General features: G+C 49.2%; 1 protein-coding gene across 6 annotated transcripts in view; it reads right to left on the bottom strand.

Annotated features, from left to right (window-relative positions):
• Nucleotides 1–16675, bottom strand: part of snx14 (sorting nexin 14) — a 202198-nt gene extending 185523 nt beyond the window's left edge. For 4 of the 6 annotated variants that reach the window (XM_038802712.1, XM_038802722.1, XM_038802742.1 and 1 more), the window contains exons 1-2: nt 16296–16675; nt 5686–5806 (exon numbers count right to left, since the gene is read on the bottom strand). In XM_038802712.1, coding sequence (XP_038658640.1) covers nt 5686–5806; nt 16296–16432 — 258 coding nt within the window. In that variant the 5' untranslated portion in view covers nt 16433–16675. The remainder of the gene's footprint in view (nt 1–5685; nt 5807–16295) is intronic. The other 2 variants (XM_038802733.1, XM_038802751.1) reach the window with 1 other exon arrangement.
• Between the last annotated feature and the right edge of the window lie 1551 nt (nt 16676–18226).

Raw genomic sequence — 18226 nt, 5'->3', positions numbered from 1 at the left:
ACATCGAAAAATAATGCCCCGATTTGACCAGTAAGCAAACCCGATGGATCAAGGCGACTGACCATCAACTACAGAGATTTGAACAAAGTGACTCCCCTAGCAGCCCCCGCCGTTGCCATGAGTCCCAAGACCATGTTAAGACAGGGACTCCAGTCGAAATTTGTTTCGGTATTAGATATCAGTAATGGCTTTAGGTCCATACCACTGGAAAAAGCATGCCAGTATAAATTTGCGTTTTCCTCCCAGGGCCAGCAGTACACATGGACGTGCCTTCCACAAGGCTTCCACAATTCCCCCTCCATTTTTCACAGACAATTGGCCAACGGATTATCTAACTTTTCCCACCCTGAATGCCTTGTTCAGTATGTGGATGATTTGCTCCTACAGACAGACACCAAGGAAGAACACATCTCACTTCTTTCTGAAGTATTACAAATCCTTATAACGTTTAGATGCAAAATTAACCCCAAGAAAGCCCAAATCCTTCAGGAAAAAGTCACATGTTTAGGTACGGTCATCACGCATGGGAAGCGTGAAATAGAACTCAAACGCATTGATTCCATTACAAATTTGCCCTTGCCCCAAAGCGTTACAGCACATTTTTAGGGCTTGTTGGATATTGCAGAAACCAGAGCTCCTAAAGAAACAGGCCCCACGGATATGGCTTTCACAGCACACAGATGCCGAGGATGCATTGAAACACGCTCTGAGCACAGCCCCTGCTTTGCAAGCCCAGATCCACACTCCCCATACGCGATAGAGGTAGCGACCACCAACCAAGCCCTTTTGGCTGTACTCCGCAGGAAAGGCACGATCGTCTAGGATCCATAGCCTATGCCTGAGAAATCTTAGATCCGGTCGAACAAGGATTTTCAGCCTGCAAAAGGCACCCGTTAACAGTTTTCTGGGCGGTACAGTACTTCTCGTACATAACCGAACTCAACCCAGTAACGATTTTGACCGAGCACACCCCAGCCCAGCTTTTATTGGACGGCAGAGTAAAAGATAGCACAGTAAGCCAAATTCGAGCAGCGCAATGGACCCTACTCCTCTGGGACGTGACATCACTGTAAACCGGACAAAACGCACACGTTTCTGGCTGACAATTTGCACTATGCAGGAACCCCACGAGTGCGAGATCATCGCCCACGAGCACAGCACAGGCCCCTTTGTTCCCAAGTCGGTACCAAGAAAGATAGGTATCGGACCCCAGCCCACAGACAAAGCACTGAGAATTTAACGTAAATGGCTCCTCCACAGTCCTCGAGGGAAACAGGATAACAGGCTGTGTACTTATGTAGAGGACGCGCAGTGACGCGCTTTAGAAGAGATAGCTTTAAAATTGCCTGGACACTTAGGTTCGCAGGCAGCCGAGTTAGCAGCCATAGCGTACATTGTCCAGCACCCAGATTCATTCCCGACCCCAGCAGACATGCAGACGTACAATCTGTCTGAATGTAACAGCCTGACAGAATTCCTACCCCTGTGGGAATCTAAAGGATTTATTTCTACGGACAGAAAACCTCTACCCTCAGCCCCACTGCTCAAACATATCCTTCAGACAGCTAAAGGCAGGAAATATGGCATTGGTAAGTAAGCAATCATCATCGTTCCTGCCCACCCGGTAATGTGAAAGCTGACGCCCTAGAAAAGGCAGGCTCACAACATGGCCACTTTTGGCAACCCCCTGAGCGTGCCCCAGTATGTGCAGTTCAGGTCTCACAGACCAATATCCAAGACTTAGCCCAGGCACAAAAAGAAGACGAAGCATTAAAGGAGATTTTTTAAAAGGAAACTTCCCAGCCCCTATGAAAAGTTTAGGAATTCTTTGACGGTCCACGAGAAAATAGTTTTAAAAGATGGAATTTATGTAGTCCCCACCCAGGACAGGAATTAGATCACTTGTAAATTCCATGACGGACATGGACACCAAGGGATTGAATCCACCCTTGCCCACCTCAGACCCCTCTGCTGGTGGCCTGATTTAAAAACTGACGTGTCCCAGTACGTCGAAAACTGTTTAATTTGTGCTCAGAACAACCCCGATAGATACGCGAGAAAAGCCCAGCTAATGGGCCATGGACAAACCCTCAACTGGATTATATTGGTCCCCTCCCCTCACCCTGCAGAAATGGATACAAGTATCTGTTAGTGGTGATAGACACATTTACTAAATGGGTCGAAGCGTTCCCCTCGAGAACAAACACAGCCAAGTCCACGGCGAAGATCTTAACAGTGCAAATTTTTACGAGATGGGGACTCCCCCGTAGTATTGAGTCGGACCAAGGTTTACGGGCAGGGTCATGAAACATCTGATGACGATATTTGGTATTAAGCAAAAGTTCCACATTGCCTATTACCCGCAGTCCAGCGGTATCGTGGAGCGCATGAATCGGACACGAAAGGCGACATTTCGAAAAATGGTGCAGCAGCACAACACAGCATGGGACACAGTGCTCCCATTCGCACTGATGTTTATTAGGAACAGTGTCGAGTTCAACAGGATATACCCCCCATACACTCATGACTGGACGATCCATGAAGGGTACCAAATACTTTTGGCCAGCCCCACATTCACTGCCCTGATCCATGAGAAAGCAGTCCAGCACATGGTAGAGAATATTAAAGCAGCACAGCTCACTGCAGCTGTTCGACTAGGGGCTAAACGAAAGCAGAGTACGGTCTGCTTTGATAAAACAGGACACCCGACAGAGTATACAGTCGGACAGCAAGTAATGATCACCTTATACAACCCCAGCTCATTCCTCTCCCCAGAATATGCAGGACCCTATTCAATCTCGGACAAAGTAAGCCCCTCAGTTTATAAAATCGCGTTTCCAAACGGAAAATCAGGATGGTTCCATGTAAATCAGCTTAAGGTTTCTGGAACGCAGTGCAGCCACTTGCACCACCTCTCACTGGCGATGGCAGACAATGAGGAACCCGCCCACTAACAACCAGTGTTCCCCCTCCCCCAGCAGCACGTCTACAGACATGACCCTGACCACTCCCCCAGATTCAAATTTCACCTTGCCGCTTGATTCGGCTGCATAACAACAACACTACTGAAGTCCCTGAGAGACCCGAACAAAGATCCCACGAACCAGGCCCCAGTCACTACAGGTCCAGAGACCCTGACCACTACATGCTTAGCCTCTTTGAGACGATTTATTTGCCCTCACAGGAACCTGACCCGACGATAGTGACAGCCCCCTTGCAACCTCCCTACGGAACATGAAACACTGGCACCATGGCAATTCCTGCCGCCTGACGAGGAATGATGAAATGGACCCCACTGCTTTAGCACGCAAATTCCATGAATGAGTTTGGCACCCGGGAGTTGGTGATGACTCAGAGTCTGACTCTCACCATGGTAACCCCCATGAGATCCTTTTTGAAATGGAACCTAGAGGTGTCCAGATGGTGAGAGTCAGGAACTGATTGAGATTTACGGTGTCCTGTACTCGGATGGAACCTGCCCGCTTTTATGTTTAGTTTGTGTTTAAATGTTGTTCGTTCTCTCTTGTATGATTTTCTGTGCAGTCATAATTACTCTTCTGACGCCACATGGCAGTTAGTGAAACAAGTTTGTCTCGAGCCCATATATTTACAAATTCTTACCGCTCTTGGAAGGTCACTCAGAGTGGAGTAACAGCACTTATCCCCACCCTGCCTGAAGACCCCCTACACATTTGGTCAGCCAAGCTCGGGTGGTGGAGCAACGGCACTGATCACCACCCTACCCGGGGATCCTACCCATTCTTGCCCTGCCACGGATCAAAAGCACCACCCCATTTGAACACTTGTTTTCGAAACTCTTTTGCTGGTCTTTTCTAGTCCTGTGGTTTAAAGAATGTTTTTTGCCGCAACTTTTGCCCTTTCCGGCAACCCTTCGGTTGCTATCCCCCACATACTATGTCAGAAACACTTGGTTGGAAAAAGTTTGCAGAGGACAGGAAATTGTCCGCCCACTCAGCCCATCGATCACAGGCTGCGAGAGTGCTCGCACTGAGACACAGAATTTTCATTTACAGATGTCTTGTCTCCGCAAATGGTTGTTTAAAAAAAATAAAGGATTCACATATGGTGACTATTATAATGGGAAATTAACGTCAAGGAGAAACAGACAGACATACGAGATGTTAAGCAACACGATTATAACCGACACTATGCTTGTTCCCCTAGGAAGATACGAAGATACTCGACGGCGAAGGAAAGACCGAATTTAAGATGAAGACGACCTGATGGTCAGCATCATGATCGGCACTGGAACAGTCCAGTTGCGCGCGTTACCCACCTCTAAGGGATCATGTTAAATGGCCCCTTGGAAATTCTTAGATATGTGTTGTTTCGGAAAAATTAGGTAAATGTTTTTGGACCCATAGGACAGAGTAGAGTAGAACCTGTCCTTGGTTAAGGGTACCCGGCATTTCAGAGAACAAAGACGACCCAGTATTGTGATCCTTCATGCTTCACATTGAGGATCAAGAGGATGGAGTGTAGCCATCTGAGATGGCCACTTCCAACTAGGTACAGAGAAACTCGCAAAGCCTAACGGGTAAAATGGACAAGCCAAGACTCGGGCAGGCTCAGAGCCTGAAATACATATTTTTCAGCAAGAAGTCCAGACGGTATCGAAACTCCATCCAATCAGCATCTTAATGGGACTGATTAGCATTTGATGGCCCATCTTCACCAAAACAAAGGACTGGTACTCAACCAACCGGGACTGTCCCAGATATTTCGGCGCCACTCCCTGTTCAAGGGAAACGCAAACAACAGGGTCAGTATCCGCTTGAGACACGCCCAGCCATCCAGATCCCCGCCCACTTATTGGCTAAAGAATCGAACAGAGTGATCAGGGATCACCCAATTAGTAAGGCCCAAATCGAAGGACCGCCCAAAAGAGCATGAAAACCCCCGAGTATAAGAAGAAGAGTTTGCCATATGTTTGCTCTCTCTTGGCCATGGTACCCCAGTCACGGCCATCGCCAATTGCAGCAACACCAGAAGCGAGTCTAGAGTTCAATGCCCACTACCAGGCGGATGAGCCCAGCTGAACAGCAATTACTCCTTCCAACCCGAGAGATCCAGAATTGAACAGCGGCCACTGTTTTCTGACCTAAGCCTGGTGCCCAACGTTGCATGACTAATTGTGTGTAAATAAAGTACCCTTGACCTTGAACTAACTAACTGGTGTTTGGCTCTTTGATCGATAGCCGGTTGAAACTTGTAGTGGTATCATTTGATACCTGCCGACTCTAAGCATTTGGACATAGATAACATAGAAAGAAGGGCAAATTCACAGATTGCCATAATTGGAACAGAGCCACAGAAAAGACAAAGTAGAAAAGAAGCACAACAGTAGTAGGGGATTTTTTAGTTTTTTTGCGTGCGTCTGCGGTTGTTTAAGGAATGTTAAAGTGTTAAACTGTAAAAATTACAAATGCTTAAATAAAATATTTTCAAAAGAAAATGTTATGGTGTCATTATACACCAGTGGCATTAAGATATAACAACTATATTATATACTGCATAGACACTGAGAAATGATAGGATGACCATATTCCACATAACAGAAAAAGAAAATGAATCATATATTTACCAATATTACCTGGAAAACAATAGTGGGGTTAAATAAATTTTCCGGGTTAGAAAACGGGAAATAAAAATCTTCAAATTTACCTTTGGTTTTCGCGCAATAGTGAAGAGAATGTTGGGCAGAAGCGTGTCAGGTCCAAGTGAACAGTAGAAAGTGACAACTCCAGCGAGGAATGACCAGAACATCATAAGAATGTGAAGATACCTTTCGATGAAACAGAGTGATATCATTCAAGTTGCAACGGCAGTGTCATAGGTTTATGGATGCATGACTGCTACTTAATTATTGAAAATATAATCTGCTTTTATATTTGACCAAAAACCACTCAGTACAACTAAACTTTTATTTGTAAATTTAGAGTACCCAATTATTTTTTTCCCCAATTAAGGGGCAATTTAGTGTGGCCAATCCACCTAATCTGCACATCTTTGGGTTGTGGGGGTGGACACCCCACACATGGGGAGAATGTGCAAACAGCACACAGACAGTGACCCAGGGCCGGGATTCGAATCCGGATTCTCAGCGCTGCAATCCCAGTGCTAACCACTGCACCACATGCCGCCCACTCAGTACAACTAAACTAAGAGTTGGTCATTCCCATCACACCCCTAAATCTCTCTGCCACCCGCATAATGCAGACTGTTCACATATGCAATAATTCAATGTCTCAAAAACACACTGGAAAGACATTCGATGAACATTTGGGTGAACTGCCGTTGGTGGTTGCTCTACAAAACAAGGTTTTCAAACTGATGTGCTCTTGTTTCTAAATCATGCTGTTGTTCACAAACAGTTTCCCACAATCACAGCATCACTTTCAGTCATTTGGAAGTTGGAACTTGGGAACCCCAAGAAGGTGCTAATATCAGGGATACCCTCAAGATTATAATCACGTAGAAAAGATTAAAAACCACCAATTTTAAAAAGTGCCAGGGCCCTCACTTTATTAGTATGACCATCCTTGCACATGAAGCAGATAGAGTGGTTAGGATTTGGAGCACACTGCCTGATCGGGAAGTGGAAGTCGCCTTCAAAGGAAAGCTGAGGAAAGCAAATTACAAGGAAGCAGGAAAGAGTGAGGTATTATTGTTCTTCCAAAGAACTGACGTAGACTTAATAGGGAAAGAGTGGGGTAGTTTTGTTCTTCCAAAGAGTGGATATAGACTCAATGAGGAAAGAGTGGCTAATATTATTCTTCCAAAGAACTGACGTAAGCTCATGGGTCAAATGACCTCTTTCTGTGCTTTACAGTCGATGATTCAAAAGGTCTCATTGCCTCTTCAATCACGAAACAAAAGTGGTGGTACTGCTCGCTTTCAAAATGTGCTTCAGTTTTTAAAAATCCACTTTATTTTGCTGGGGTTTTGCATCAGTTGCATGTACCCTTCAGTCAATGCCAATCTCTCTTGCTTTGATACCATCCCTACCAGATTTGATCTTTATGTCGTCTTTGTCGACAGGAATAGTGCCGGAAGACTGGAGGATAGCAAATGTTGTCCCCTTGTTCAAGAAGGGGAGTAGAGACAACCCTGGTAATTATAGACCTGTGAGCCTTACTTCGGTTGTGGGTAAAATGTTGGAAAAGGTTATAAGAGATAGGGTTTATAATCATCTTGAAAAGAACAAGTTGATTAGCGATAGTCAACACGATTTTGTGAAGGGTAGGTCATGCCTCACAAACCTTTTTGAGAAGGTGACCAAACAGGTGGATGAGGGTAAAGCGGTTGATGTGGTGTATATGGATTTCAGTAAGGCGTTTGATAAGGTTCCCCACGGTAGGCTATTGCAGAAAATAAGGAAGTATGGGATTGAAGGTGATTTAGCGGTTTGGATCAGTAATTGGCTAGCTGAAAGAAGACAAGAGGGTGGTGGTTGATGGCAAACGTTCATCCTGGAGTTCAGTTACTAGTGGTGTACCGCAAGGATCTGCTTTGGGGCCACTGCTGTTTGTCATTTTTATAAATGACCTGGAAGAGGTTGTAGAAGGATGGATTAGTAAATTTGCAGATGACACGAAGGTCGGTGGAATTGTGGATAGCGCTGAAGGATGTTACAGGATACAGAGGGACATAGATAAGCTGCAGAGCTGGGCTGAGAGGTGGCAGATGGAGTTTAATGCGGAAAAGTGTGAGGTGGTTCACTTTGGAAGGAGTAACAGGAATGCAGAGTACTGGGCTAATGGCAAGATTCTTGGTAGTGTAGATGAACAAAAAGATCTCGGCATCCAGGTACATAAATCCCTGAAAGTTGCCACCCAGGTTAATAGGGCTGTTAAGAAGGCATATGGGGTGCTAGCCTTTATCAGTAGGGGGATTGAGTTTCGGAGCCACAAGGTCATGCTGCAGCTGTACATAACTCTGGTACGGCCGCTCCTGGAGTACTGCGTGCAGTTCTGGTCACCACATTATAGGAAGGATGTGGAAGCTTTGGAAAGGGTTCAGAGGAGACTTACTAGGATGTTGCCTGGTATGGAGGGAAGGTCTTACAAGGAAAGGCTCAGGGACTTGAGGTTGTTTTCGTTAGAGAGGAGAAGGCTGAGAGGTGACTTAATAGAGACATATAAGATAGTCAGAGGGTTAGATAGGGTGGACAGTGAGAGTCTCTTTCCTCGGATGGTGATGACCAACACGAGGGGACATAGCTTTAAATTGAGGGGTGGTAGATATAGGACAGATGTCAGAGGCAGTTTCTTTACTCGGAGAGTAGTAGGGGTGTAGAACGCCCTGCCTGCAACAGTAGTAGACTCGCCAACTTTAAGGGCATTTAAGTGGTCACTGGATAGACATATGGATGAAAATGGAATAGTGTAGGTCATATAGGCTTCAGATGGTTTCACAGGTCAGCGCAACATCGAGGGCCGAAGGGCCCGTACTGCGTTGTAATGTTCTATGTTCTATGTGGATGTAAGCAGCATGTCATAATGGTTAATCTCTACAAACATTCAAATAAATTGCATTTGGGGTACAATAAGTAGTTAAAAGGACATGTATGGTATAGATCCATTCAGACACTGACAATGAAAAGCAAATAAAAGATTATGAAGTTATTGGACAAAGATGTTTAGCATTATGTAGGGATGGGAGAGTAGGTTAAAGCAAAGGAGCAGCACGGTTGCACAGTGGTTAGCACTGCTGCCTCACATTGCCAGGGACCCAGGTTCGATTCCAGTCTTGGATGACTGTCTGTGCGGAGTTTGCACTTTCTCCCCTTGTCTGCGTGGGTTTCCTCTAGGTGCTCCAGTTTCCTCCCACAGTCCAAAGATTTCTTTATAAATTCAGAGCACCCAGTTCTTTTTTTTCCCCAATTAAGGGACAATATGGTGTGGCTAATCCACCCACCCTGCACAACTTTGGGTTGTGGGGGTAAAACCCACGCAGACACGGGGAGAATGTGCAAACTCCACACGGGCAGTGACCCAGGACCGAACCCAGGTCCTCGGCACAATGAGGCAACAGTGCTAACCACATACTGCCCCCACAGTCCAAAGATGTACAGGTTAGATGGATTGGCCATGGTAAATTGCCCCTTAGTACCCAAAGATGTGCAGATGAGATGGGCTTGTGGGGGTGCTCTTTCAGAGGGTCAGTGCAGACTCAATGGGCTGACTGGCCTCTTTCTGTAATGTAGGGATTCTATCATTCTATGAATGCATACCCTGTGATTAATGGAACATGCACAAAAGATTTAGCATAAGAAATTTAGAAGAAATATCAGAAGAGTCTTTGGTTTTACAGAGGCTTGAGAAGTGTGGGATGCACTGCTGAAGTTTGTGATTGAAGAATAGATTAAACAAATAGTTAAAGGAAAAATAATAAATGATGTGAACATGGCAGGCGTGCGGGCTTAGGAAAACACGTAAAGAGATTAAACAGCAACGTGGACTGATCGGGTTAAAGGGATCATCTGACTTCTTTCCTCTCCTGAAAAACGGCTTCTGAAACTCCACCCACCCTCCCCCTCACCCTGTCCCCTCCACCAAACTTGCGCTAAAGATCCCAGCTGCCCTAGCCTTGAACAGGCATCTTTTTCGAGTTTCTTTTCTTTTTTTTAAAAATGGTTTTATTGGGAGTTTTTAAATTTATAAACAGGCAAGTCATATCATCATACAGTTCTAATATACAGTTGAGTCAGTCAAACAGAGGCTATAAATAATTTACAACTTTTTACTATACATCTGTAAATAGTGTTTATATAACAAAACTGAAGGCAAAAGAAAAAATACAACAGAGATGTGGTCTATTTACATTGCAGTGACCAGCGTGTGTAGGTATAGTCTGAGCTGCCCCTTTGTATTCTGAAGTGGCGGATACCCACCGTGTACCACACTGCAGGAAGGAGAGAAATAGGAGATAGCTCTAGCACTGCGGTTACACCCTTTGTATGGCAGCATTGCTCTGTTGCCATATGTGGGCACCCGCACCCCTCGATGTGTTGCGCAGATTTCACCTTCGCCTCATTGTGGCATGGCTGTTCCACATCCCCCTCCCTTCTCTGGTTGTTTCTCCTTCCACCCCGCAACATCCCCCCCCCCCCGCCCCACCCCCCGGCCAGCTGCTGGTGACAAACAGGTTTTCAAAGAGGTTGATTAATGTTTTCCACATGTAGTGGAACCCTTCCTCTGATCCTCTGATGCCGAATTTTATTTTGTTTTTTCTAGTCTTAGAAACTCCGTTAGCCAGAGAGCCAATTGTGGGTGGTGCTGCCAACCTTCATCCAAGCAGAGGTCTTAGCTGGGCAATAAGGGAGGCGATGGCCAGGGTATCAGCCCCTCTCCCCACAAAGAGCTCCAGATGCTCCGATACCCAGGAGACTGCCACTGAAGGGCATGGCTCCATCTTCACCCCGACCACCTTGAATATCGCCTCGAAGAAGGTGGTCCAGAACCCGATGAGGTTGGGGCAGAAGCAGAACATGTGGCGGCGTTCTGTATCCCCATGTACCTGAACTTGGTTTGGGTCAGTTTGAACGGCCGCATCCCCAGCCCTGTTTCTCTTCCTTAACTTAAAACCTTTAACTCTTCCGGAGTCAGTATTTTAAAACTCTGCGATCAGCCTGAACGAGTACTCCACCACAGTAACTGATTTCATTAGTTAGTGTGCAGAAGACTGTGTGCCAAAGAAGCAAATCTGCATGTTTGCGGAAACCCTGGATGAACAGGGATATCCACTGCTTGTCGAAGTCTAGGTCTGAGGCGTTCATATCAGGCGACCCTAACCTCTACAAGAAAGCCAGATATGATTTGAGATCCATTAAAGATGCCAAATGTCAGTAGCCGACCAAGCTCAAGTCCCAGGCTGCCACATGGATTCCCGCCAACGATAGCAGGGTCTGCAAGACATAACGGGCTACAAGATGAAGGCCTGTAAAATCGGCGGCTCCAACACACCCCTCCCTGATGAGCTCAATGCATTCTATGCCCGCTTGAGCAAAACGTCCGGGAGAGCAAGCTCTCCCCCCAGAAGCCGCGGGTGAACTTGTATCTGAGATCACCACTGCAGACGTCAGAGCAGCCTTCTCGAAGGTCAACTCACGGAAAGCCACTGGCCCAAATGGGGTACCCGGATGAGCACTCGGATCTTGCGCGGATCAGCTAGCGGGTGTATTCGCAGACATCTTCAACCTCTCTTTACAACAATCTGAGGTCCCTATCTGCTTCAAGAAGACGGCTATCATCCCTGTACCAAAAAAGGCCAAGCAGCATGCCTTAATGACTATCGTCCAGTCGCTCTGACATCCATCATCATGAAGTGGCACGAATCAACTCCAGCCTCCCGGATTGCTTTGATCCACTACAGTTCGCCTACCGCTGCAACAAGTCCACAGCAGACGCCATCTCCCTGGCCCTGCCCTCAACCCCGGAATACCTAGATAACAATGTAGTATTCATTGACTACAGCTCAGCCTTCAACATCATTATTCCTACGAAACTCATCTCCAAACTCCATGGCATGGACCTTGGCTCCTCCATCTGCGACTGGATCTTGTACTTTCTAACCCACAGGCCACAATCAGTAAGTATAGGCAACAACACCTCCTCCACGATCATTCTCAACACTGGTGCCCCACAAGCTGTGTCCTCAGCCCCCTACTATATTCCTTATACACCTATGACTGACTGTATGGCCAAATTCCCCTCCAACTCAATTTTCAAATTTGCTGATGACATCACCATAGTGGGTCGGATCCTAAACAATGACGAGACAGAGTACAGGAATGTAATAGAGAATCTGGTGAACTGGTGCAACGACAATAATCTTTCCCTCAATGTCAACAAAACAAAAGGAGATTATCATGGACTTCAGGAAATGTAGTGGAGAACATGCCGCTGTCTACATCAACAGAAACGAAGTAGAAAGGGTCAAGAGCTTCAGGTTTTTAGGTATCCAGATCACCAGACCACCAACAACCTATTCTGGTCCCCCCATGCTGACCCTATAGTTAAGAAAGCCCACCAACTTTCTCAGAAGACTAAGGAAATTTGGCATGTCAGCTACGACTCACCAACTTTTACAGATGCACCATAGAAAGCATTCCTTCTGGTTGTATTACAGATTGGTACGGATCCTGCTCTGCCCAAGACTGCAGGAATCTACAAACGGTTGTGAATGTAGTCCAATCCATCACGCAAACCAGCCTCCCATCCATTGGCTCTGTCTGCAATTCCCGCTGCCTCGGAAAGGCAGCCAGCATAAGTAAGGACCCCACGCACCCTGAACATACTCTCTTCCATCTTCTTCCGTCAGGAAAGATATAAAAAGGTTTGAGGTCACGTACCAACCAACTCAAGAACAGCTTCTTCCCTGCTGCCATCAAACTTTTGAATGGACTCACCTCGTATTAAGTTGATCTTTTCTCTACACCCTAACATTACATTCTGCAGACTCGCCTTCCTTCCCCATGTACGGTATGCATTGTCTGTACAGCATGCAGGAAACAATACTTTTCACCGTATACTAATGCATGTGACGATAGTCCGTACCCCTCTATTCATGTATTTGTCAAGACGCCCGTTAAACATCTCTCATCATACCTGCTTCCACCACCTACTCTCGCAACAGGTTCCAGGCATCCACTACCCTCTGTGTAAAAAAACTTCCCTCACAGATAAGTGGCAGAAGGAACACGAGGAAATACTTTTTTTTTACGCAAGAGGGTAGTGGGAGTCCGGAATTCGCTGTCCGATTTGGTGGTGGAGGCAGAGACCCTAAACTTAAAGGTACCTGGATCTGCACCTCAAGTGCTCGAAGCTACAGCGCCATGGACCTGGTGCAGAAAGATGGGATTAGAAAGGGCACCCGAATGTCCTCAGGCCGGCATGGACAGGATGGGCAGAATGGCCTCCGTCTGTGCTGTAACTTTTCTATGATTCTATATCCTCTAAACTTTGCTCCTCGCACCTTAACTTATGTCTTCTAGTAATTGACTCTTCCACCCTGAGAAAAAGCTTCTGCGTATCCACGCCTCTCATCATTTTGTAGACTTCTGTCAGGTTGCCCCTCAACCTCCGTCGTTCCAGTGAGAACAAACCGAGATCAACCAACATCTTCTCATAGCTAATGCCCTACATACCAGGCATTATCCTGGTAAACCTCTTCTGTGCCCTCTCTAAAGCCTCCAGATCCCTCTGGTAGTGTGGTGACCGGAATTTTTTTATTTTTTTTTTTAATATAAATTTAGATTACCCAATTATTTTTTCCAATTAAGGGGCAATTTAGCGTGGCCAATCCACCTACTCTGCACATTTTTGGGTTGTGGGGGCGAAACCCACGCAGACACGGGGAGAATATGCAAACTCCACACAGACAGTGACCCAGAGCCGGGATCGAACCAGGGACCTCAGCGCCATGAGGCGGTTGTGCTAACCACTAGGCCACCGTGCCTGTGGTGACCAGAATTGAACATTATACTCGCAAGTGTGACCCAAGGTTCGATACAGCTGCAGCATGATTTGCCAATTTGTAAACTCAATGCCCTGGCCGATGAAGGCAAGCATGGCATATGCCTTCTTGACCAACCGCTTCACCTGTGTTGCCACTTTCCTGTAAACCTGTACAACCAGATCCCTCTGCCTGTCAATATTCTTAAAGGTTCTGACACATACTGTATATTTCCCACCTGTATTAGACCTTCCAAAATGCATTACCTCACATTTATCCGGATTAAACTCAGTCTGCCATTTCTCCGCCCAAGTCTCTAACCGATCTAAATCCTGCTGTATCCTCTGACCGCTATCCGCAATTCTGCCTACCTTTGTGTCGTCCGCAAACTTACGAATCAGACCAGCAGTGGCGACCACGAGCACCCTGCCTCTGTGCAGCTGGAAATATTCAGAGCTGGTGCTGTTTGTCCGTACGCTCAACATGGTAGCGACTTCTTTCCTAATGCACTCTGACCTCATCTTGTCATGCAACTCAACTCCTGTTCCTTCAACACTACCCAGCAGCCCACTCCCCCAAAATCCTTAAATGGTCTCTATCTTCTGGTGCTGTTCCTCTTTCCATTATGTCTCCCATCATCAGGGCAGCACGGCGGCGTAGTGGTTAGCACTGCTGTCTCACAGCACCGAGTTCCCAGGTTTGATCCCGGCTTTGGGGGTCACTGTTTTGTCCTGGATAGTAATACTACCAATAATAATCACTTATTGTCACAAGTAGGCTTCAATGAAGTTACTGTGAGGATATTGTCGGGCCCATAGCTTTTGCAGTATCCAGTGCCTTTGGCCATTTCTTGATATCATGTGGAGTGAATTGTATTGGCTGAAAACTGACACCCGTGATGCTGTGGATCTCCGGAGCAGCATGAGGAGATAGATCATCCACTCAGCACTTCTGGTTGAAGATTGTTGCGAATGCCTCAGCCTTGTCTTTGGTACATGTGTTGGGCTCCTCCATCATAGAGGTGGGGATATTTGTAGAGCTTCCTCCTCCAGTGTGTTGTTTAATTGTCCACCACCATTCATGGCCGGATGAGGCAGGACTGCAGAGCTTAGATCTGATGTGTTTGTTGTGCAATCGCTTAGCTCTGCCTATTACTTGATGCTTATTCAAGTTGCACACAAGTTGTAGTTGGAGCTTCATCGGGTCGACACCTCATTTTTCAGTATGCCTGATGTTGCTCCCGGCATGTTCTCCTGCACTCTTCATTGAACCAGGGTTTGTGGCACGTCAGTTAGCACTGCTGCCCCACAACGCCAGGGACCCGGGTTCAATTCAGACAAGGTGACTGTGTAAAGTTTGCATTTTCTCCCTGTCAGCGTGGGTTTCCTCCCACAGTTCAAAGATGTGCAGGTTAGGTGGATTGGCTATGCTAAATTGCTCTTAGATGGGGTTCCGGGGATAGGGTCGGAGATTGGGTCTAGGTAGGTGCTCTCTCAGAGCTTGGATACTCAATGGGCCAAATGGCCTCCTTCTGAACTGTAGGGATTCTATGATTCTATGATGCCCTGGCTTGGTGGTAATGATCGAGTAATCATAGAATTTACAGTGCAGAAGGAGGCCATTCAGCCCATCGAGTCTGCACCGGCTCTTGACAAGAGCACCCTACCCAAGGTCAACACCTCCACCCTATCCCCATAACCCAGTAACCCTACCCAACACTAAGGGCAATTATGGACACTAAGGGCAATTTTATCATGGCCAATCCACCTAACCTGCACATCTTTGGACTGTGGGAGGAAACCAGAGCACCCGGAGGAAACCCACGCATTCACGGGGAGGATGTGCAGACTCCACACAGACAGTGACCCAAGCCAGAATCGAACCTGGGACTCTGGAGCTGTGAAGCAATTGTACTATCCACAATGCTATCCAGGCCATAGGTTACAGATTGTGGTTGAATACAATTCTGCTGATGGCCCACAGTGCCTCATGGATGCCCAATCTTGAGTTGCTAGACCTATTCAAACTCTGTCCCACGGTGGTAGTGCCGCACAACAGGATGCAGGTATTCTTTGTGTGAAGACGGGACTTTGTCTCCACAAGGTGGTCACTTCTACAAATACTGTCATGGCCAGATGCATCTGCAGCAGGCAGGTTATGAAATGAGATCAAGTATGTTTTTCTCTCTTGTTGGTTCCCTCACCACCTGCTGCAGTCCCAGTCTAGCAACAATGTCCTTTAGGGCCCAGCCTGTGGTGGTACTACCGAGCCACTCTTGGTGATGGACATTCAAGTCCCCCACCCAGAGCAAATTCTGCTCCCTTGCCAACCTCAGTGCTTCCTCAAAGTGTGTGTTCAACACTTCTTCGCTGCCTTTGGACTGAGCGCTTGCGGCTGCTTCCATTCTTATCTAATCATAGCCAGAATATCATTTGTAATGGTCTCTCTTCCTGTTCCTGCACCACTACATCTGACGTACCTCCTTCCCCCTGAGGATCAGTCCCTGGCCCTCCCATATCTAATTTATACAGTGCCTGAAAAACATCATGTGAAAACTAATCTTGTACTGCCTATGTAGAGTTGCTGAGTTGTCACACTGCTTATCCAATATTGGGCGAGCAGGTATTTCCTCCAATTAAATGCTGGAAAGAATTAAACCCTGGTTTTTGGTCTTCACTCCAAAACTCTATTCACCAGCTGGGACTCCAGCCTCACCTTGGCAATAGTCTGAAACCCAGAACAGTAAATTCGCAATCTTGTTGTCAGATAATGCAGGGCCTCCTCCGGGGCCCTCCAGGCCCGGGATATCTATTTACCTGTTGAACAGCAGCGTGGAAAGGGTGAGCAGCACAATTATGAAGCAGAAGACAGGATATTGACGACCGATGTCCCGGACCAGGTGAAACCTTAGCCTCAGCCCCAGCTCCTGGAGCGCCCTCCTCACCGACACCATTTTCACCTCCTCCCAGGCCTCGACTTATCAGCGCCGCCGCATCGCTTCCTCACTCGGCAACACCGGCCGCCTGAGCGGCGCAGCCGTCGCCCCTCCGTCAGGCCGCTGGCTCCAGCCAAAGGCCAGGCCCGCTCCCGGTTCCGCTCTCCTGCCGGCGATTTTTCACCCCTATCAGGTTCTCAATGGGACAACTTTCACTGAGCTGCTTCGACCGTCTGTTAAATCCCAGTAGGACTGGGCCCGCCCCCCTCCGCTCAGCCCCGCCCCCCCCCTCCGCTCAGCCCCGCCCCCCCCCTCCGCTCAGCCCCGCCCCCCCCCTCCGCTCAGCCCCGCCCCCCCCTCCGCTCAGCCCCGCCCCCCTCCGCTCAGCCCCGCCCCCCTCCGCTCAGCCCCGCCCCCGTCCGCCCCGCCCCGCACCCCTCCGCTCAGCCCCGCCCCGCCCCCCTCCGCTCAGCCCCGCCCCCCTCCGCTCAGCCACGCCCCACTCCGCTCAGCCACGCCCCACTCCGCTCAGCCCCTTCTGCTCAGCCCCGCCCCCCCCGCCACGCCCCCCTCCGCTCAGCCCCGCCCCGCCCCCTCCGCTCAGCCCCGCCCTGCCCCCTTTCGCTCATCCCCGCCCCGCCCCCCTCCACTCAGCCCCGCCCCCACCGCACCGCCCCCCCGCTCAGCCCCGCCCCCCCTCCGCTCAGCCCCGCCCTCTCCTCTCACCCCCGCCCCCTTCTCTCACCCCCGCCCGCTCAGCCCCGCCCCCCCTCAGCACAGCCCCGCCCTCCCTCAGCACAGCCCCGCCCTCACCCGCACAGCTCCACCCACATCAGCTCAGCCCCATCTCCACTCAGCTCAACCCTGCCCCCACACAGCTCAGCCCCGCCCTCACACAACTCAGCCCCGCCCCCACCCGCGCAGCTCCCCCCACATCAGCACAGCCCCGCCCTCACTCAGCACAGCCCCGCCCCCACACACCTTCGCCCCGCCCCATCAGCTAACACCCTCCCCACACAGCTCAGATCCGCCCCATCAGCTCAGCCCCGCCCTCACAAGCTCAGATCCGCCCCATCAGCTCAGACCCGCCCTCACACAGCTCAGATCCGCCCCATCAGCTCAGACCCGTCCCCAAACAGCTCAGACCAGCCCCCATCAGCCCAGCCCCACTTCCACACAGCTGAGTTCACCCCGCCCCCTTCTCTCACCCCCGCCCTCGCTCAGCCCCGCCCCCCTCAGCACAGCCCCGCCCTCCCTCAGCACAGCCCGCCCTCACCCGCACAGCTCCACCCACATCAGCTCAGCCCCATCTCCACTCAGCTCAACCCTGCCCCCACACAGCTCAGCCCCGCCCTCACACAACTCAGCCCCGCCCCCACCCGCGCAGCTCCCCCCACATCAGCACAGCCCCGCCCTCACTCAGCACAGCCCCGCCCCCACACACCTTCGCCCCGCCCCATCAGCTAACACCCTCCCCCACACAGCTCAGATCCGCCCCATCAGCTCAGCCCCGCCCTCACACAGCTCAGATCCGCCCCATCAGCTCAGACCCGCCCTCACACAGCTCAGATCCGCCCCATCAGCTCAGACCCGTCCCCAAACAGCTCAGACCAGCCCCCATCAGCCCAGCCCCACTTCCACACAGCTGAGTTTGGCCCCCACACAGCTCAGCTCTGCCCCCACACAGCTCCACCCCTGCCCCCACACAGCTCAGACCCGCCCGCACTCGAACACGCCCCAACACAGCCCCGCCCCCACACACCTTAGCCCCACCCCTACACACCTTAGTCTCGCCCCCACACACCTCAGCCA

The sequence above is a fragment of the Scyliorhinus canicula genome, chromosome 1, assembly GCF_902713615.1.
Source record: "Scyliorhinus canicula chromosome 1, sScyCan1.1, whole genome shotgun sequence".
NCBI classification, from domain to species: domain Eukaryota; kingdom Metazoa; phylum Chordata; class Chondrichthyes; order Carcharhiniformes; family Scyliorhinidae; genus Scyliorhinus; species Scyliorhinus canicula.
This window is presented reverse-complemented; position numbering and strand designations above follow the sequence as displayed.